Source organism: Urtica dioica, chromosome 7 (assembly GCF_054948205.1).
Source record: "Urtica dioica subsp. dioica isolate 48M chromosome 7, U.dioica_male_clone48M_v1_H2, whole genome shotgun sequence".
NCBI classification, from domain to species: domain Eukaryota; kingdom Viridiplantae; phylum Streptophyta; class Magnoliopsida; order Rosales; family Urticaceae; genus Urtica; species Urtica dioica.
In genome coordinates, this window is record NC_142762.1 from 25,835,563 (window position 1) to 25,857,467 (window position 21,905).

Here is a 21,905-nt window from a genome sequence, read left to right on the forward strand (position 1 = left end):
ATTTAAACATACCCAGAATAAACATACACAAAAACGAAAGAAAAGTTTGATAAAACAAAAAACAAAACTAACCTTCGGCGATGATCGGAGCTACGTGCTTGGTCGGAGCTACGGTCTTCGTCACTATTAACATATTGGGTGTGGAAGGGTATTAGGTGCGACATGTCGCACCTAATAGTCGCACCTAAGCTAACATTAGGTGCGACATGTCGCACCATATAGTCCTCCAAGCGACTAAAAATTTCGCTGATGATTAGTGCTATCCGGTGCGACTTTGTCGCACCTAATATGACAATGTCGCACCTGATACTATTGGGTGCGACATTTGTCGCACCTAATACCTTTAGATGCGACATTTGTCGCACCTAATGGGTTTAAAAAATTTAAAACGGTCAAAAATTCCCCCCGAATATTTTTGGTTCTGGAATTTTACATTAGGTGCGACATTGTCGCACCCAATATGACTATTAGGTGCGAATTGTCGCACCTAATAGTTTAGGGTATTTTAAATACCGAGCTTATTCTTCCTCTCGCCCAAACCGTGCGCCTCTCTCTCTATCTAACACTCTCTCTCTCCGAAGCTCGTTCTTCTTCCTCCGCCGTGACCTCCCCCGCCGCCGTGACCCCTTCGTCGTCCTCCTTCAAGGTACGTCTCTCTCTCTCTCTCTATCTATCTATCTATCTCTCTCTCTCTCTCTTATTATGTCTCTCCGACTTGCAGGTCGTCCTCCGCCGCCCGTAACCACCTCGGCTCAGCCCGGTCGTCCCCCGCCGCCCGTGACCTCCCCGCCGCCGCCCGTGACCTCCCCGCCGCCCGTGCGCCTCTCTGCCGCCGTGACCTCCCCGGCACCGTGACGTACGTCTCTCTCTCTCTCTATCTATCTATCTCTCTCTCTCTTACTTCTGTCTTTCTCCGACCTGCAGGTCGTCCCCCGCCGCCCGTGACCACCTCGGCTCAGCCCGGTCATCCCCCGCCGCCCGTGACCATCCCTCGACTCAGCCCGGTCCTCCCCCCGTACACGCTGCCACCCAAAAAGCCCTCGGCCCGCCCTCGGCCCACCCGGTGCAGCCCAAATAGCCCCCGGCCCTCTCTTGGCTCAGCCCCGGCCTCGCGTCTAGCTCGTCGCCTCGTCGTCGCCTCGGAAAAGGTTAGTTATAATTAATAATATTTTTTAGATTATTTCATATAGATTAATTAGTAATATGTTTGAAAATAGAACTTTGATTAGATGTTAACATGTTTAGTTAATTAATTAATTAGTAATATGTTTAGTTAGATTAATTAGTAATATATATGAAAATAGTAACATGTTAGATTAGATGAAAATACAATTTGATTAGTTTGTTAAAAATTTGTAATATATTGTATTGAAATTGAATTTGAAATGGATATACGTTTAAATTAGAATATTGAGTTAAATGGTTGAAATTAAAATGAATAAATGTTGAAATTGGAATGTTGAGTTAAATTGTTATATGTTGAAATTAGAAAGTTGAATTGGAATATTGAAATGGATATTCGTCTGTTAATTAGTTAATTAGTATCATATGTAGTTAGATTAATTAGTAATATATTTCAAAATGATTAGTAACATGTTACATTTAATGTAATTATTGAAAATTTATTATTGCGACCTAGCCACAGAGGCTCGGTTTAGTATTTAGTATGTTAATAGGATAGAGCTGGTTGGTTATATATGTGTTTTTTTTTAAATTGCATATTTTGGTGAGTCAATATTTTAGGGGAAACTCTGCCGAATTTTTGGTAGAATAATAACTATATGTAATATAACGAATTCTAACCATTTTTTCAAATTAATATATATTTTTCGCAATTTCTCTTTCACTCTCACCAATTCGATCTCGAATCTTTCAAATGTTAACGAGTCACTCTCAATTTCCTAACAATTCATCACTCTCAATTTCATAACAATTCACTTTAAATTTCAAATATTCACTCTCAATTTTACCTCTCAATGTCAATAATTCACTCTTACAAAATGAATTCTAACGATTCATTTTTATCTCACAATTTCCCGTCTCATTTTGAAGAATGTCAAATCCAAGTAGGGACTGGATTACCGAGAACAATCGGTTGAGTTTGCAATATAAAACAGGGGTTAACGAGTTTATCCGCGTTGCAAGCAAACTCCCGAACGAAAACGGTCATTATCGTTGTCCTTATAAGTCTTGCAATAACGTGAGATGTCTGGACATCGGGGTCGTAAAGAATCACCTTTTGAACAAGGGGTTTACCCCGGGATACACCGAATGGTATCATTATGGCGAACGTCGAATGATAGAAGATGCCAGCGAGACTAACCAAAGAGGAGTCTGTGGATTGCACGATGCTCTCCATGATATAATGGATCACGAGGACTTCGACGATTTTACGGATCCGACTCCGAGTGAAGTGCGTGTAGATGAGCGAGTGGAAGATTTGTTCGTCGAGTTGGAAGCAGAATTGTACCCTAGGTGCAAAGAGTTTTCGTCTTTTTCGTTCTTGGTTTCGTTGATGCTCATCAAAGTCACGAACAAGTCGTTTACAGAATTGTTGCAGCTCTTGAGGAAGTCTCACCCAATTGGTAATCGAATTCCGGAAAAACACTACGAGGCAAAGGCGAAGCTGAAGCGTTTCGGCATGGGATACGATATGATCGACGCGTGCATCAACAATTGTGTGTTATTTCGAAAAGATCTCGAGAAAGCTGAAGTGTGCCCAATTTGCAATGAGAGCAGATGGAAGCCAACCGAGAAGAATGTATCACAAAAGTTATTACGATACTATCCCTTGAAAGATCGATTGAAGCGATTTTACGCTTCTCGACACACGTCGCTTGAGATGCAGTGGCATGAACGAGATCGCGTCAAAGAGAAGGCTTTTTGCGACATCCTGCAGATGGTTCGACGTGGAAGAATCTAGATGAGAGATACCCAAATTTCGCTGCAGAGCCTCGTAACGTACGTCTGGGACTAGCTTCTGATGGGTTCAACCCGTTTGGGGAAATGAGTCTAGCGTATAGTATGTGGCCCGTGGTACTAACTGCGTACAACTTGCCACCTTGGTTGTGCATGAAAAAAGAGTACTTGATGCTGACGCTTTTGATACCTGAACCGAGCTCACTTGGAAAAGACATGGACTTGTTTTTAGAACCACTAGTTAAAGAGCTGAAAGAATTGTGGGATACTGGGTTCCAAGTGCAAGACGGGGCGAACGATGAAGTGTTTCGGTTGCGTGCCGCGCTTCTATGGACGATAAACGACTTTCCGGCTCTATCGTATTTGTCGGGATAGAGTGGCCAAGGGTATCTTGCGTGTCCCACGTGCAACATTGAGACGTCATCTATGAAAATTAGAAACAGGATTGTCTACTATGACCATCATCGATTCTTGCCTACGCCTCACCGATTGAGGAAAAGCACTGATCACTACGTAAATCGTCATGAGAAGCGCCTGAAACCTGTGAAGTTGAATGCGCAAGAAATACTCGATCAGTTGACTAGTGTTTCTTCCATGACAACCGACAAAAATATCGGTAAACAAAAACGTGCTGAGTGCGAATTGAATTGGACCAAAAAGAGCATCTTCTATAAGTTGTCTTATTGGTCAGAATTGGAGTTGAAGCACAACATGGACGTCATGCATATAGAGAAGAACATGTGCGAGAATCTTCTCGGGACGATGCTCAGCTTGGAAAAGAAGAACTACGATACGGAGAAGTCGAGATTGGACTTGATGGACTTGAAAATCAAGTCTTATTTGCACTTGAGACAACAAAGGAATGGGTGGTACAAACCGTCAGTAGCGTACACGTTAACGCTTGAGCAGAGACACCGTTTTACCGAGTTCCTCCAATCTGTTAAATTCCCAGACGGGCTCGCTGGAAATTTGAAGAAAAATGTAATTGTTGACGGGAAGCTCACAGGTTTGAAATCGCACGATTGTCACGTGTTCATGCAGAGGCTGTTAGCTGATGGTATTCGCCCTTTTGTGCCAAAACCGATACAAGAGACGATCTCCGAGCTCTGCAACTTTTTCAAATTGATCAGTTCTAGAACCCTGCGAGTGGACGATCTCGAAAAAGTGCAAGATTCAATCATTGAGATATTGTGTAAGCTTGAGATGATATTTCCGCCAGCTTTTTTCACGATCATGGTTCACGTGACAATTCATCTACCAGATGAAGCATTGTGTGGCGGTCCGGTGCATATGCGATGGATGTACCCAATTGAGAGATACCTTGGAACGTTAAAACAATTTGTCAGAAATAGAGCTAGACCCGAAGGCTCTATTGCGGAAGCGTACGTTGTAGAAGAGGCATTGACATTTGTTGCAAGGTATCTCGAAGATAAGAAAATTGTCGATGAAGTTCAAGTGCGAGAACTTAGTGTTTTTCGGTCTGAAAACTGTGTGCCTTACGGGATGATGAAGCCGATAGTTTTAGATGACGACCAAAAAGAGAAGGCGGAGTGGTACATTTTTACCAATTGTCCAGAAATCGATCCGTATTTGATGTAAGGGAATCTTTTATTTAAATATGTACATTATCTAGCTCATTGATTTACATCTAATTATGTAATGTTAACAGTGAGCATTTGGAACTTATACAAAATAACTCTGAAGCGGGAACCGCAGATTCTGATATCGAAGCAATGCACAGAAAAGAATTCAAAATTTGGTTTGCGAAAAAGGTAAACTGAAAGGATTCATTTGCTGAAAGCATACTAAAATTGCTAAAATGACATAATCTTAATTTACATATATTTCAGATTTTTGACATGAAAGTTAGTGGTTCCAACGTGTCTGAAGAGCTTTACGCATTGTCTACGGGATCTATGCAAATTGCTCATCAGTATCCGAGTTGCTTTGTGAATGGCGTGAAGTTCATCGCTCGTCGTCGTGATAACCAACAGATCACCCAGAATAGCGGTGTTTGTGTGCCCGTGAACGACTTCAGCTTATACGGTCGAATGGAAGACGTAATCGTGCTGAACTATACACACAAATGCCGTGTCGTACTGTTCAAATGCATATGGTATGGTGACAAGTACAATGCAGGACGTATAGTGCACGTTGATAAGACCACCGGAGCAACGAGTTCGTATACCGCCAAAGAGTGGTTTACAGAAGAGCCGTTTATACTGGCGACTCAAGCGAAGCAAGTGTTTTACATCCAAGATCTCGTTAAGGGTCGCGAATGGGAAATCGTTTAGGAATGCAATCAACGGGGGATATGGGACATTCCTGAAGTTGATCCGACCACTTCAGCATCGATTCCATTGACAATAGAATTGTCAAATATCGACCGTCTTAATCATCGACACGAAACCGCTACGGCCGAGCTTGTTACTGTTGTTGAAGATGATGAAGAAGTGGATGAAGAAGATGAGACGTACGCCGTTTTTGAGGAAGACGATGTTGATGTCGATACTAACATTACATCGAGTGACAACGATGAATGACTAACACCATGTAATAACCATAGTCGTCGAATACTAATTACATAGTAATTAAAAATACTAACTACAATTCATTTTGCAGGATGTCTACTTCAGGTCAGGACCCATCAGGAGGAGACCGTGACCCTCCGCAGATGCCGAGGAAGAAGCGGGGACCAACGACTGACGTCGTTTCTGCGAGAGCTCGTGTTGGGACCCCTGGAGCGAACACAGTTCGCTACGATCAGATTGCGCAGGCGTTCTACCAAGAAGTCAGGGAGCAAAATCCGTTGATCGGGACGTTCCAAAACCGATTAGGAAACCTGATCAAGAGTACCATTCTAGTCGACCTCCCAGACTGGAATCATGTGCCTGCGCAGAGTGTGGCGGCTCTTATGAACTCGATTTATAACGAGTATAACTTCGTTTATGAACATCCCGAGAGTGGCGAGCTTGTGTCTGCAGATTCTATTCGCAACTTGATTGATATGACTATAATTCGCGATGCGAAGAGGATGCGCCGTGGCCAGAAGTCGAGGTTGTCACAGCTCTTCTTCAAGACATTTTGCGGGAGTAAGGATCTCGCTAAAAATGAAACTCCCGAAGGGTACAACAAGGAAGCCTGATTGAAAGCAATAGAGACGTTCGACTCGCCGGAGCATAAGGTATGAGTTGAACTTCCGATGGTTATTCGAATTTCTTAAAATTAAACTTAACGAATTTCTGTCTTGCAGGCGAAATCTCTCCGCAACCGGGAAAATTCGAAGATGAAGAAGACGAAGGCGAGACAAGGCTCGCTTAGTTTTTTTGGTCATCGCTCGAGGAACGTAAGTCTCTTAAAATTAATATGCAATATATATGTGATTCATATTTTAATGTTGAAAAATTACAGCGAAGGGAAGATGGGAGTATAGGCTCGGCTTTAGCGATATGGTCAGAAAAACACCATGACGCTAAGGGATCGTGGACGACGGACTTCGCGAAGTCGCAATACGTAAGTTAATTTTTTTTATTTACTATATTTAATTACTTTATTTATTCTTATCTGATAAGTTTTTGTGGTTTTTTTTAAGGATCAAATCACCGCCCAAACGATATATATTTTACGGCAAGCGGCGGAGCAAAACGCCGTGATCTCCCAAGAAGATGCGGAGATGTACGCGATGCGCGATGTTTTGGGAGTACGCAGAGACTGGGAAGTCGGTTTAGGGCCTTCGATCCCAAGGTCATCGCTGGGTGTTACCCAAACGCTAGATAGAGGCTCGTCAAGTTCGTCATCTCAGACCAATCCACTGGTTGCCGAGATGCGAGCTCAGATGGATGCCTAACAAGCCGAGCTGCAGCAGATGCGGCAACAGATCGCATTCCTAAGCCAGCTGCACAACCAGCCTCCCACGACTCCCCAACCTCCTGCATCACAACCAGGTGGGATTGATCAGCAGACGCCCGGTTCCACGCCGAGTTCTACGCCTGGTTCTATGGATTTCTTGCGAGACCGTCCTTACGGAAGCGGTGGAGCGAGCGGTAGTGCGTCGGGCAGCGGTGGACGAGGACGCGGAAGCGGTTCTCGAAGTTCTGGCAACTTATTCGGTAGAGGGAATTCTACTATCGATAAGTTTTATAGGAAAAAAATTTTGGAATTTATTTTTCCGCTTTTTTAGAATGAATTTGTATTTTTAATTAAGAATTCTATTTTCATAATATTATTTCTAATTAATTTAGAATTTTTTTAATTAATTTTTATTTAATTCTAAATTAATTTTTATTTAATTCTAAATGAATTTTGTTAATTAATTTTTATTTAATTCAATATTTTTTTTTAATTAAAAAACATATTGGGTGCGACATTGTCGCACCGAATAGTGTGGCGAGAACGGTATTGGGTGCGACAATGTCGCACCCAATATGAATTTACCCGCCAAGTTTATTAAATTTGGTAGGAAAACGGCTTATGTATTTGGTGCGACATGTCGCACCTGAAAGTGTCGCACCTAAAGGGGTACTTATTAGGTGCGACATGTCGCACCCAATACCTTCTGCGACGGGTTATCCGGTGCGACGCTGTCGCACCCAATGTCGCACCTAATAAACTTTTAGGTGCGACATTTTAAGCATTGGGTGCGACATTCGTTGCACCGGATAACGTATTTTGTCCTAGTGCGTCGTGACCGGATCTATGAACTTTGGTCGTGCTTCCTTGAGCGTGTCGGAGCTCAAATCCAAGGATTTGGTGAGATCAAATCTAGGGTTTTGGTTCTCTTTTGGTTTTGAGCTTTGAGCTCTTTTCTGACGAGAGAGAGAGAGAGAGAGAGAGAGAGAGAGAGAGACGGAGAGAGATATAAAAAAGTTTAATTCAGAATGGATTAAATGATGGTATTAAATGAGGTATGAGAGGGTAGGTGTGAGATTGAAAGAAAATTTAAAGTGGAGGGTAAACTTGGTTTTTCACAAGTGGCCAACTTGTAATTTTGGCCAAAATTATACTTTGGTGGATTTTTGAAAAAAATTAGTGATAAGGTGGTAGTTTGAGCAATTTCTCAACAATTAATAAGAATAGAAAAAATGATATTTTTGGCCCCTCAACTTTGTCACCAATAACAAGTTGGTCCCTGAACAAAAATATCTGCAATTGTACCCCTTCGTCATTGTAATTGTATCATATTTGGTCCTTATGTTACTTATATCGGCAAAATAAACGAAAATCGATCGTGTGTCTATCATGTGTTGGAAAAAATAAAAATAAAAATAAAAATATTGGTAATAACGTGAATTCGCAACATTCGAATCCATTCGACAGTGTTTTTTAGGCGGTTTGGCTTTCATGAAGCCGTTGTCGTCACCATCGGTAAGTAATTAATCTCTCTTGAAATGGGTCTCTCTCGAATTAATCTCTCCTGTTATAATCAATATAACATTGTTTTTGAACCCATGATAAGAACACGATCGAATTTCGTTTATTTTTGTAATATAAGTAACATAAGGACCAAATATGATACAATTACTATGACGAAGGGGTAAAACTGTAGATTTTTTTGTTCAGGGATCAACTTGCTACTGGTGACAAAGTTGAGGGGCCAAAAATATCATTTTTCCATAAGAATAATATTTAATTCTTATTATTTACATAATAGTAAATGATTTAGTAGATCAATAGTTAATTGTTATTGTTTGGGTGTATCATGTATCATTGACTTAACAAATAGAAACAATGGTCTCCTTCTTATCAGATGATTGAGTGTCATCTTCTCGTTCCTCGTCTAAAAATTGCTTCTTTCTCTTTTTGTGAGAGAGCATGTATTCTTATCGTATCGAGGATTGACCTAATCTTGACATAGCATAAATTTTACTTTGACATCTTTATGACATGGCCACGACTGCTTACATATAAGCTCATCTATTATCAAGAAACTGCATCAAATATAATTTTATGGTAGAATTAAAAAAAAAAAAATTAGACTTCTTTACATGTTCTCAACTTGACTTATGATGAACAACGACGTGATCGAGTCCTCCACTTATGTTATCACCGCATTTACCATTATCCTAAGCGAGCTTTTTGCCAAAGGGTAGATCCCATAAATCACGAGAGTCACAGAAGGCAAAGAGACCTATATAGATCACCCACTTTGTTATGTTACCACAAAATGCATTAAAATCACAAAAAAAATAACTATGGCCCACACCAAGGATTGAAATCTCGCGTGAGATGAGGGTATCTTGCGCGAGATCTCGTTTCTCGCACCTCTGCGAGAGGGAGATGAATATATCTCGCGGTATGTATTCATTCTCGCTGATCTCGCGCAATTTCTCGCACTTTCCGCACGAGAAAATGAATATCTCGCGAAAAGACTTAAAATATGTTAAAAAAAATATTTAAAAAAATGTAAAAAAATATTTAGACTGTTTTAGGTCTGCCAAAGTCATTTCAAACATCACAAGATGCGAGATACCCATTTAGTAACTGCTAGCTGCGTCATTGCCACAAACACAAGATGTTTTTCCAACAGCCTCATACATCCTATTTATACTAACTCCACATTGTTTATCTCTTTGTCCTTCACCGATGTGAGATTTTTTTGGTGTCCACATGCATGAAGAAAGAAACTCCTCATTTTGGTGGTGTGGCTTTTCCTGAATCTATGTGTTCTTATTAGTCAAAAAAAAAAAAACCATTGCTTTGCATATGATTTTTTTTTTTAATTGTTGCAGTGTATATGGTAATTTATTAGATTTTAACTTCTATCCTATGTTATATAGTCTTGGTTTGTACTTTGTACTATGTTTGGTAATGTAATTTATACTTTTTTTTTTACAATTTGCAAATTAATATCCAAGTGATATCAAAATTAATTTCGTGAAAGTACAATATTTATAAATCAATATCAAAATTACTCTAAAAATTCTAATTTACAAATTAATATCAAAATTAGTCTCTAAGTGTAATATGTTTTATATGATATTAATGATTTTTAACGTACTAATAATATTTATAAGTATCAAAATTCATTAGGAGAAAATCAAACAATTTATATTAGTATGTATTGTAATGTTTTTTTAAAATTATTTATTGTCCAAATACCCCGCGGAATACCTTTTTTTTGCGGTATACCTCGCGGAAAGAGTTACCACGCGGTACGAGATACCCTCAACGTTCGTCAAATACCGCGGAATACCCTGGTACGAGATGAGATACCCTCAAAATTTAAATTGCGATATGATTGTGAGATGCGAGATTTCAATCATTGGCCCACAATAGCCACCGCCAAGCAATGAGGAAAACTAAAGTGAGCACCGATTTATCAAATCTAGATGGTCATGTAGACAAGTTTCACCGGGGAGCACCAAATATGGTGAGAGAGAACAAAGAAGCTTATGAAGCTTTATGAATGCCTTGGGGCTCGCCAATCACCACTGCTTCATGTTAAGCTTTATTGCCTACGAGTATGTAATCATTACGGAATTTGAAAAACATTGTTCAAGAGAAAATGAACTTCAGATTTAAATATGGAAGAGATAGAGTTTTGATTATTGAATATCTTTAGAAGACAAACAAGACCAATTTTCAATGAGGACATGCTATCATGTAATTATAAGGGTACTTACGTAAATTTACTAATCCATTCCATTTCAATTTTATATATTTCAAATTACATACAGACTAGAGAATAAAATATGCATTTCATTCTATTCAATTGTACATTATTTGTCATTCTTGTTTCTATTCAATTTTTAGTTTACAACTAATTATGTCCTTAGGGCTTATGTGCGACTTAAAAGTAAAATACACCATTCTCTCTGTGAAAGTATCATGTGGTTCCATCTCAAAACCAATTGGTAATGAGAGGAGTAACTCATGACCTTTATAAGCTCTTGTTAGTTCTCATTAACTTTCGATGTGGGATTCCTAACACGCCCCCTCAAGATGGCGGCTCTTTGCGTTCGCTCATCTTGGGCCGAATCTCAACTATTGGATCGGATACTCGTTTGGGCTTAATGAGCTCTGATACCATGTAAAAGTATCATGGGGTTTCATCTCAAAACCAATTGGTAATGAGAGGAGTAACTCATAACCTTTATAAGCTCTTGTTAGTTCCCATTCACTTTCGATGTGAGATTCCTAACACTCTCCACGAGTGGAACCATGAGACTCAATAAAAACTAATCAAAAGGAAAAACTGCTTAGTATTTGTATTCGTCTTCATTAAAGTTTGAATTATTTGATCCGTAATCTCTGAGTCGGTTGTGAAAAATGGACCGAGACGCTCCATAACAATATCAAATTAACTATGAGATAAATTTCACAATTTGATTACAGTAGGTTTGAGATTCGTAAAAAAAAGTTTTAATAAATTAATTATTACTAGTAAATAAAAAATAATACATGTCACATTATTTTAATTCAGCTTTGAGTACATTAAAAGTTAAATCCAACCAATAAATATATGGCCCACAACAAAGGAAAATTACCCTTGTGGACTTTATGTGATGTTAAAGATTTTTTCTAAAAAAAAGAGAGGTTTTCTTCTAGAGGATTAGAGATATTAATTTGATGCTTGAGATTCGATATTAACTACAAGATTTTTGAATCATAGTTTGAGATTAAATATTATGATATATTCTATAAATATCCCACACTATATATTATCTTGAGAATATATACTATATTAAGGTTTTTCAATTCTTTGGAAGGTTATAAATAAGACTTTCACTGATAGTAATACTAGACCAACTCATATAGTGATACTTGATTTTTTTTTTCTTTTCCCCTCGAGAATTTCGAGCTCTCTCTCAAAACCGTCCACAATCAACAAAGATTTTGTTGAATTAAATGACCAAAGAATTAACATACTTTTTTTTCTCGTTCATCATAAAAGTGGCCATGAGAACAGAACCTGTGTCAGGGCCAAAATGAACATAACCATGAGAACAGAACCTGTGTCAGGGAGATATCAGTGGGGGATATGTTTATCGTTTATAAAAAACGGCTAACAGTTCAAGGACAACGTGTCTACTGAGTAGTCAGTAAAGATGGCATATCTTTCCGAGGGAAGGTTCAAAGGCTTTACCTACCTATCCTATACTGGTATTGACCGTAGAATCTATCACCACATCGAGTCGTGTCTTTTATAATTGTCGTCTCAATTTCATTCATGTGGGGGATTGTTGGAATAAAGTTAATAAATAGTATTTATTAACATGTGGATGGTTGATTTTGTTTGCCAAAATCGGACCTAAGTTGAATGAGAAATTGACTAGATAGGACGAGCTAGACGAACTGACGAAGTCATTCAGCTCGACTAGATAGGTCGAGCTGGACGAAGTGACAGTCATTTCAGCTCGACCGGGTCAGCTCGACAAGCGAGGTCGAACTGGATCAGCTCGACTAGCGAGGTCGAACTGAACCAGCTCGACTAGGCGAGGTCGATCTAGAAGAATTGACGAAGTCATTCCAGCTCGACAAATGCAAGGCCAACGTACTGAAGTGACAACGTTATTCCAGTTCGACTGGGATGAGCTCGACTTGGGCGACCTCGACCAGGCGAACTGGACGAGCTCGACTGGGGGCGAGCTCGACCAGGTGAACTGGATGAGCTCGACCAGACGTAATGGACGAGCTCGACCAGACGTACTGGACGAGCTCGACCAGGCGAACTGGTGACAAAGTCATTCTAAGTCGGACGAGCTCGACCAGACGAAGGGACGCTCTAAAGCCTACGGTTTTGAGCTTTAAGTGCGCATTATGGCTGTGCCATTAATGCTGAAAACGTTGGACGCTCTGCATAGGTTTGAAACGGTGTATTTACTGGGTGTAATAATATGCTTTAATGCCTTTATGGCTGTACGTTTTTGAAGTTTCAAACCTCACAGCCTTCGCCTATATAAGTGAAGTTTAAGTTCTCATTCAGTACACCAAAAAATACAGAGAGAAATAAAAATCCAATTAGTTTTCCCCACTGTTCCGAGCTCCCTCTCTCCCAGAAAATATTTCTTTTCTTTTATCGTGGTGGTAGTGTTCGCTCAGGTTCAAGTTCACTGAGAGATTCAAGTGGTTGGTGCTCAACTTGTCTCTGCAAGTCGTTGTATCCTGGGAGGCTTTCGCTCACGTGTCCTAGCATCCGTGGGAGGGTGATAAAAAGCTTCAAGGAAACCGTCCAACGGGCCTCGACTTTTTCGATCTGTTTTGTGTTTTCCGGTTCAAGGTTTAGCCGGTTTTCCTTAATATTATTTACGTGTAATTTTTTCTTGCATGCAATTTGTCTTTTATTTACATCAATATTAAGTGTAATATTGCTAACAATCTTGAAGCTTTTTATCTCTAAGTTTAAGACAGGTTGCGTGGAAAGGTTATTATTGGTTTTCCAGTTTTTTGTTTCCGATTTGTTTTTCGGATTTGTTTGAAGATTACTGACTTGTGATTTTTCTTTTGTAGAAAAATATGACTAACGTTAACGACACGACAATTGTGACTGGTGATGGGAGCCTCACCGAGAACCCCTCTTTGGTGAACACCCCGCCAAACCTTATCAACATCGGCCAAATCCCTGTGGCTTTGGGACAAGGCTCGATGGCGGCTACGGCCGGGAGTGGACCCGCGGGTCTTGTTCAACCTATGGCGGGTTTGGGCCTAGATGGTTCAAACATGGGTGTGGCTCGAGGGCCTCCCACGGTGATGCCGGCCGAGAGGCCTGGGAAGTTTGACGGACTCAACTTTAAAAGGTGGCAACAAAAGATGGTTTTCTTTTTGACAACCATCGGACTTGCACGGTTTTTAACCGAAGATCCTCCGGCCACTCCTCGAGAGGGTGAAGCCGACCCACAAGTGCTTCGGGCCTATGTGGGGTGGAACGAATCCGACTATCTTTGTCGAAACCACGTGTTAAATTGTCTCGCCGACTCTTTATACAATGTGTATAGCTCTAAAGTATCTTCTAAAGAGCTATGGGATTCGTTGGATCGCAAGTACAAAACCGAGGATGCGGGCTCAAAGAAGTATATTGTGGGTCGCTTCCTTGAGTACAAGATGGTGGACACAAAGACCATTGTGAGTCAAGTCCAAGAGCTTCAACTCATTTTCCATGAGGTTCAAGCCGAGGGAATGACCATTAGCGAGTCTTTCCAAGTTGCCTCCGTGATAGAGAAGTTACCACCGGGGTGGAAGGAGTTCAAGAACTACCTTAAGCACAAGCGAAAGGAGATGAGTCTTGAGGACTTGGTTGTTCGCCTCCGAATCGAGGAAGACAACCGAGGATCCGATAGGAGACTTAGAACCGTCTCCGAGCGAGCTAACGTCGTAGAACATGGCGAGAACTCGAAAGGGAAGAAGCACGCCCACAAGCTTGGAGTCAAGAGTGGGACATTCAAGAAGAAGGGCCAACAAAAGATTGTTGGTAAATGCTACAATTGCAACAAGGTCGGTCACCGAGTTGTCGATTGTAGAAAGCCGAAGAAGAACAAGGAGGCCAATGTTGTGGAGGATGATAATGACCTCCTCGTCACTGTGGTCTCCGAGGTCAACATGGTTGACTCAAACCCGAAGGAGTGGTGGCTGGACACTGGAGCAACCCGCCACATCTGCACTGATAAGAATTCCTTCTCCACCCTTGAGCTACCTGGAGATGGAGAGAGGTTGTTTATGGGCAACTCTGCCACCTCTGAAGTCAAGGGGGAAGGTGAAGTCTTCTTGAAGATGACCTCTGGGAAGGAATTGAAGCTCACCAAGGTGTTCTACGTGCCTGATATGAGGAAGAATCTGATTTCTGGGACTGTGCTAGATAACCATGGGTTTAGGATGGTTTTAGAGTCTCAAAAGCTTGTATTGTCTAAGAATGACATGTATGTGGGCAAGGGCTATGTCAAGAATGGCATGGTCAAAATGAATGTAATGGCCATCAAGACAAAAGATATTAATAAAGCTTCTTCTTCCTCGTATATGATTGAGTCGTCTAATTTATGGCATGGTAGACTAGGTCATGTAAATTATGACACACTGAGAAAGTTGATTAATTTGGAATGTATTCCAAAGTTTAATATTGACTCAAATCATAAATGTGAAATTTGTGTTGAAGCAAAACTCACAAGAACATCCTTACATAGTGTTGAAAGAAGTAATGAATCTCTCGACTTAATCCATACCGATATATGTGATTTAAAGTTCATGCCCACGAGAGGTGGTAATAAATATTTTGTGACTTTTATTGATGATTGTACAAAATTTTGTTACGTATATTTGCTTAAAAGCAAAGATGAAGCAATTGAGAAATTTGTTATATACAAATTGGAAGTTGAGAATCAACTTAATAAGAAGATTAAGAAAGTGCGAAGTGATCGAGGAGGTGAATATGTTGAACCTTTTGGTGCCTTTTGTGCACAACATGGTATTATTCACGAAGTCACTCCACCTTATTCTCCTCAATCAAACGGCGTGGCCGAACGTAAGAATCGCACTCTCAAGGAGATGATGAATGCGATGTTGTTAAGTTCTGGGTTACCCCAAGAAATGTGGGGGGAAGCGATCTTGTCCGCAAATTATCTTCTGAACAAGATACCCCGAAAGAAGGAGGATAAGTCTCCGTCTGAGTTATTTATAGGAAAGAAACCTTCCTATAAATACTTGCGAATGTGGGGGTGCTTGGCCAAAGTAATGGCTCCCGCTCCTAAGAAAATGAAGATAGGACCAAAAACTGTAGATTGTATCTTCATTGGGTATGCACACCATAGTAATGCATATAGATTCCTTGTGTATGACTCGAAAAACCCCGATATACACAATGATTCGATTATGGAATCTAAAAATGCTTCGTTCTTTGAACATGTATTTCCTTATAAGTCTAAGGAAGATGAACTGAGCTCATCAAACCATTTTCTTGAGGATATTGAGGAAATAACTCAAGGTAATGATGAAGAGTCCGACGAAGAGATAGAGTCTGAGGGACTTAGACGAAGCAAGCGAGCGAGGGTAGAAAAATCATTTGGTTCTTATTTTTTCACCTATATGCTGGAGGCTCCACCTCTAAATTATAAAGAGGACGTGAACTCTGTTGATGGTCACTTATGGAAAGAAGCCATAAGAAGTGAAATAGACTCTATCATGCAAAACCACACTTGGGAGTTGGTTGATCTTCCTCCTAGAAGTAAAACGCTTGGATCTAGGTGGATCTTTACGAGGAAGATGAAAGTCGATGGCTCAATTGATAAATACAAAGCACGACTGGTAATCAAAGGGTATAAACAACAAGAGGGTGTTGATTACTTTGATACTTATTCTCCCGTGACGAGAATAACTTCTATTAGATTGATAATTGCCGTTGCTGCATTACGCAATCTTGAAATTCATCAAATGGATGTAAAAACAGCCTTTCTTAATGGAGATCTCGACGAAGAGATCTATATGAATCAACCTGAGGGTTGTATTGCACCTGGACAAGAAAAGAAAGTATGTAAACTTCTCAAGTCGCTTTATGGCCTTAAACAAGCCCCAAAGCAATGGCATGAGAAATTTGACAACGTCATGATGTCAAATGGATTTAAGATCAACGAGTGTGACAAATGTGTGTACATTAAAACCACTGAACATGGATATGTGATTCTGTGTTTTATATGTAGATGACATGCTCATAGTGGGGAGTAATGATCGTATGGTCCAATCCACAAAAGATATATTGAACTCAAGGTTCGATATGAAAGATCTGGGAATTGCTGATGTAATTCTGGGGATCAAGATTACCCGAACACCCAATGGGATTGTACTGGATCAAACACACTACGTTGATAAAATTCTAGACAAGTTTGGAAATGACGATTCTGGAGTCTCGAGAACTCCCATAGACATAAGTCAACACTTGTCTAAGAATAAAGGTGAAAGCATCTCTCAAATTGAATATGCTAGAGTGATAGGCAGTCTCATGTACTTGATGAGTTGCACGAGACCGGATTTAGCTTACACCGTGAGTAGACTAGCTCGATATACGAGTAATCCAAGTTCTGAACACTGGAAAGCAATCGTTAGAGTTTTGAGGTATCTACGATTCACTCGTGATTATGGTCTACACTATACGAGATATCCTGAAGTAATTGAAGGTTACACTGATGCAAGTTGGATATCTGATATTCAAGATTCAAAAGCCACGAGTGGTTATGTATTCACTCTGGGAGGTGCAGCCATATCTTGGAAATCCTCCAAACAAACTGTGATAACGAGATCCACGATGGAATCTGAGTTTGTTGCATTGGATAAATGTGGGGAAGAAGCCGAATGGCTAAGGAACTTTGTGGAGGATATTCCTAATTGGACAAAACCGATGCCTGCAATATGTGTATATTGTGATAACCAATCTGCTATTGGTAGGGCACATAATGTGATGTATAATGGTAAGTCTAGACATATACGTCGACGACATAATACCATTAGACAACTTCTCTCATCTGGAGTCATTAGTATTGACTATGTTAGGTCCAAAGAGAACATTGCAGATCCGCTAACCAAAGGGTTAAACAGGGACCAAGTAGAGAAGACAACCAAAGGAATGGGGCTAAAGCCCATGGCAAATAAAGCCAAGGCAAAGGAAACCCAACCATGATGACTGGAGATCCCAAGATCTTGGTTCAAAGGGACAACCTAATTTTCAATGGCTTTGTGAGGTCACTGTGGGGGAAAACCCCTAGTCCTATTCCTATATATTAAACAGTGACTCCCGTACGAGGTTAAACTTAGAGCTTTTAATGATTCTAGTAATGCGGGATTACTCTTGACAAAAGAATCACCTATGTGAGAGAGAAGTGGGGCCGCTTCGAAGGAGAATTAATTGGGCATAATTCTTTAGAAACTCTTGCAGAACCAGGCTGATGTTCAGGGCCATAATGAACATAACCATGAGAACAGAACCTGTGTCAGGGAGATATCAGTGGGGGATATGTTTATCGTTTATACAAAACGGCTAACAGTTCAAGGACAACGTGTCTACTGAGTAGTCAGTAAAGATGGCATATCTTTCCGAGGGAAGGTTCAAAGGCTTTACCTACCTATCCTATACTGGTATTGACCGTAGAATCTATCACCACATCGAGTCGTGTCTTTTATAATTGTCGTCTCAATTTCATTCATGTGGGGGATTGTTGGAATAAAGTTAATAAATAGTATTTATTAACATGTGGATGGTTGATTTTGTTTGCCAAAATCGGACCTAAGTTGAATGAGAAATTGACTAGATAGGACAAGCTAGACGAACTGACGAAGTCATTCAGCTCGACTAGATAGGTCGAGCTGGACGAAGTGACAGTCATTTCAGCTCGACCGGGTCAGCTCGACAAGCGAGGTCGAACTGGATCAGCTCGACTAGCGAGGTCGAACTGAACCAGCTCGACTAGGCGAGGTCGATCTGGAAGAATTGACGAAGTCATTCCAGCTCGACAAATGCAAGGCCAACGTACTGAAGTGACAACGTTATTCCAGTTCGACTGGGACGAGCTCGACTTGGGCGAGCTCGACCAGGCGAACTGGACGAGCTCGACTGGGGGCGAGCTCGACCAGGTGAACTGGATGAGCTCGACCAGACGTAATGGACGAGCTCGACCAGACGTACTGGACGAGCTCGACCAGGCGAACTGGTGACAAAGTCATTCTAAGTCGGACGAGCTCGACCAGACGAAGGGACGCTTTAAAGCCTACGGTTTTGAGCTTTAAGTGCGCATTATGGCTGTGCCATTAATGCTGAAAACGTTGGACGCTCTGCATAGGTTTGAAACGGTGTATTTACTGGGTGTAATAATATGCTTTAATGCCTTTATGGCTGTACGTTTTTGAAGTTTCAAACCTCACAGCCTTCGCCTATATAAGTGAAGTTTAAGTTCTCATTCAGTACACCGAAAAATACAGAGAGAAATAAAAATCCAATTAGTTTTCCCCACTGTTCCGAGCTCCCTCTCTCCCAGAAAATATTTCTTTTCTTTTATCGTGGTGGTAGTGTTCGCTCAGGTTCAAGTTCACTGAGAGAGTCAAGTGGTTGGTGCTCAACTTGTCTCTGCAAGTCGTTGTATCCTGGGAGGCTTTCGCTCACGTGTCCTAGCATCCGTGGGAGGGCCATAAAAAGCTTCAAGGAAACCGTCCAACGGGCCTCGACTTTTTCGATCTGTTTTGTGTTTTCTGGTTCAAGGTTTAGCCGGTTTTCCTTAATATTATTTACGTGTAATTTTTTCTTGCATGCAATTTGTCTTTTATTTACATCAATATTAAGTGTAATATTGCTAACATATTCAAACTCTTGTTATTATTTTTTAAAAGATAATTTTATTATCAGTGAAAATTAACTCTACGATCTTCACTTTGGAGATGGTGTGTAATTACCAATTAAACTATGATAGATACTACAAACCCTAGTTATTATTATTCTAAATTACCATTTTCAAATTTGAGCTCGTGTAAACTATTTAGGAAACTTTCTATTTTTTGAAGTAAGAAACTCTTAAATTTGTGGTTTGCTTTTTTTATTTATAAATATCGAAGGTGGAAGGAGGGTCCCACAGGATCTTGAAATACATTGAACCCGATGAAATCCTCGCGTTTGGCCTTTTTCTTGCTACTCCATATTAATAATACCTTTTATTTTAGGGATACTCCATATTAATAATACTCGCCAACTATCCCTTAAAAAAAAATTAAAAAATACTCGCCGTCGCCAATTATGTCATAGACTCATAGCCAATGACTCTCTCTAACATAAAAAACAAAAGCTTAAAAGAAAACGACGCAAAGCCAATCACTCTCTCTCTCTCTCTCTCTCTCTCTCGCATGTGTAGAGACTAGAGATGCTTCATCTTTCGTGATCTAACGCCCTCTGTTCTCGGCTTGGCGTTTGCGTTATTTTCGGTTCGGCTCAGATAAGTAAACTCCGCTTAAAGCTCAAGGCTTTTTCAATTTTACCTTGATGTTCTGTAAGTATTGTTTTTGGAATAGTTTTTCGGTGGTGTTTTACGAAGTGGGTATTCGAGCTCACGTCTCTAGGTTGTGAAATTTGATTGCAAATGAAAGTTGCACAAGGAAATTAAGAAATGGGTAACGCTCGGATTTCGTCAATAAGTTGTGAATCAAAAGGTATTTAGAGAGAGAGATAGGGGAAGTAAAGGAGGAAGAAGAAGAAGAAGCGAAGATTAGGGTTTTGGTGGTCAGTGAATTGCTGGCAGGTTTGATCTCCATTGTTAAGGGTGATTTTTTAAAAAGAAAAAAAAAGAGGAGATAAATGGAAGGGCATTTGCCTCAAGGAGGATGTATGATTCCTGGCGGGGGTTCGTATCCGGGTCTTGATTTGCAAAGCCCATTGAGGGCCAACAATCAGCAATACCCAATCAACAATCACCATCACCACCGACACGGTCACGCCTCAATCCAAGAGGGTTTTCCGTTGACAATGGGCACGATGCACAGCTGCGATCAGAGCTTGCCGATGGGCGATTACAGCAAAGCGGGGGAGAGAGGAAAGAACTCGGCGAGCGAGGAGGACGAGCCGAGCTTCACCGAGGAAGGCGCCGAGACCAGCAGAGGGAAGAAGGGGTCGCCGTGGCAGCGCGTGAAGTGGACGGACAAGATGGTCAAGCTTCTCATCACCGCCGTTTCTTACATCGGTGACGACTCCGGCCTCGACTGCGGCGGAAGCAGCGGGAGGAGGAAATTCGCAGTCTTGCAGAAGAAGGGGAAATGGAAATCCGTCTCCAAAGTCATGGCCGAGAGAGCTTATCATGTTTCTCCTCAGCAGTGCGAGGACAAGTTCAACGACCTTAACAAGAGATACAAGAGACTCAACGACATGCTCGGCAGAGGCACTTCCTGCCAGGTCGTCGAAAACCCTGCGCTTTTGGATGTGATCGATTTCCTCAACGAGAAAGAAAAGGACGATGTTCGGAAAATACTGAGCTCGAAGCACCTGTTTTACGAGGAGATGTGCTCTTACCATAACGGCAATCGGCTTCATCTGCCTCACGACCCGGCGCTGCAGCGTTCCCTACAGTTGGCTCTTAGAAGCAGAGAGGATCATGATAATGAAGATGCGAGGAAGCCCCAACACGACAATCTCGACGAGGACGATCAAGATGTGGAAACCGATGATCACGATGAGTTAGAGGAAAGTAACGCTCCGCATCGGGAGAGGCTGATGTATGGGATGCTAGGGGACTCTGGAAAGAGGTTCAGACAGAGTCAGCCAGATCGCGAAGATGCTAGTTTCCTGAACCCGTTGGGTACTCAGGACTGCAACAGAGTTTCTTATTCTCAGCCACAGCTGGGTCAAGCGGAAATGAACCAAGCGTTGCCTGATAGCACAAGAGTGGCGTGGGTACAAAAGCAGTGGATGGAGTCTCGTTCACTGCAGTTGGAAGAAAGAAAGCTACAAATTCAAGCCGAGACGTTGGAATTGGAGAAACAGCGCTTGAAATGGGAAAGAATCAGCAAGAAACGAGACCGTGAACTGGAAAAGTTGAGGATGGAAAATGAGAGAATGAAGATTGAAAATGAGCGTATGGCATTGGAATTGAAGCGGAAGGAATTGGGTGCTGGGCTTTAGTTAAAACTTAAAGGCGCCTTTTCTTGTCTAAAGTTCATGCTTAAATTAGTACATTTAAGAAATGATCACATAAATGGTTGGGAAACCTTCAAATACAACTCTGCTGGTTTTAGATATGCGAAAGGTAGGAGTGATGAAAGATTATTTATAAACCAGTTTCTATGTTTGGGACGTAATATTTTGGTACGATTTCAAGCATTATGGCCAGGACCTTTCTCTTCAGTCCATTGTAGAAAGTAAGTGAATATTTTATGTTGTCAATTGTAGGGAAATCCAGGTCCTATTCTGAACTTCATGTTTCTTCTTATTGGAGCCTACTTGTATGCTAGATAGGCTGGTCTTTGCTTGATCAGCTAATAAGTTGTATGTTTATGAACATTTCGTTCTAAGTATCAAGCATTGCTTATCAGTTACCTAA

General features: G+C 40.9%; 1 protein-coding gene across 1 annotated transcript; it reads left to right on the forward strand.

The window, feature by feature from the left end:
• Positions 1-19,618: 19,618 nt before the first annotated feature.
• LOC149390550 (sequence-specific DNA binding transcription factor) lies at positions 19,619-21,905 on the forward strand. Its single transcript, XM_089620406.1, has one exon. It carries the CDS (start codon positions 20,171-20,173, stop codon positions 21,485-21,487), a length of 1,317 nt encoding a protein of 438 aa, XP_089476532.1. The 5' UTR covers positions 19,619-20,170; the 3' UTR covers positions 21,488-21,905.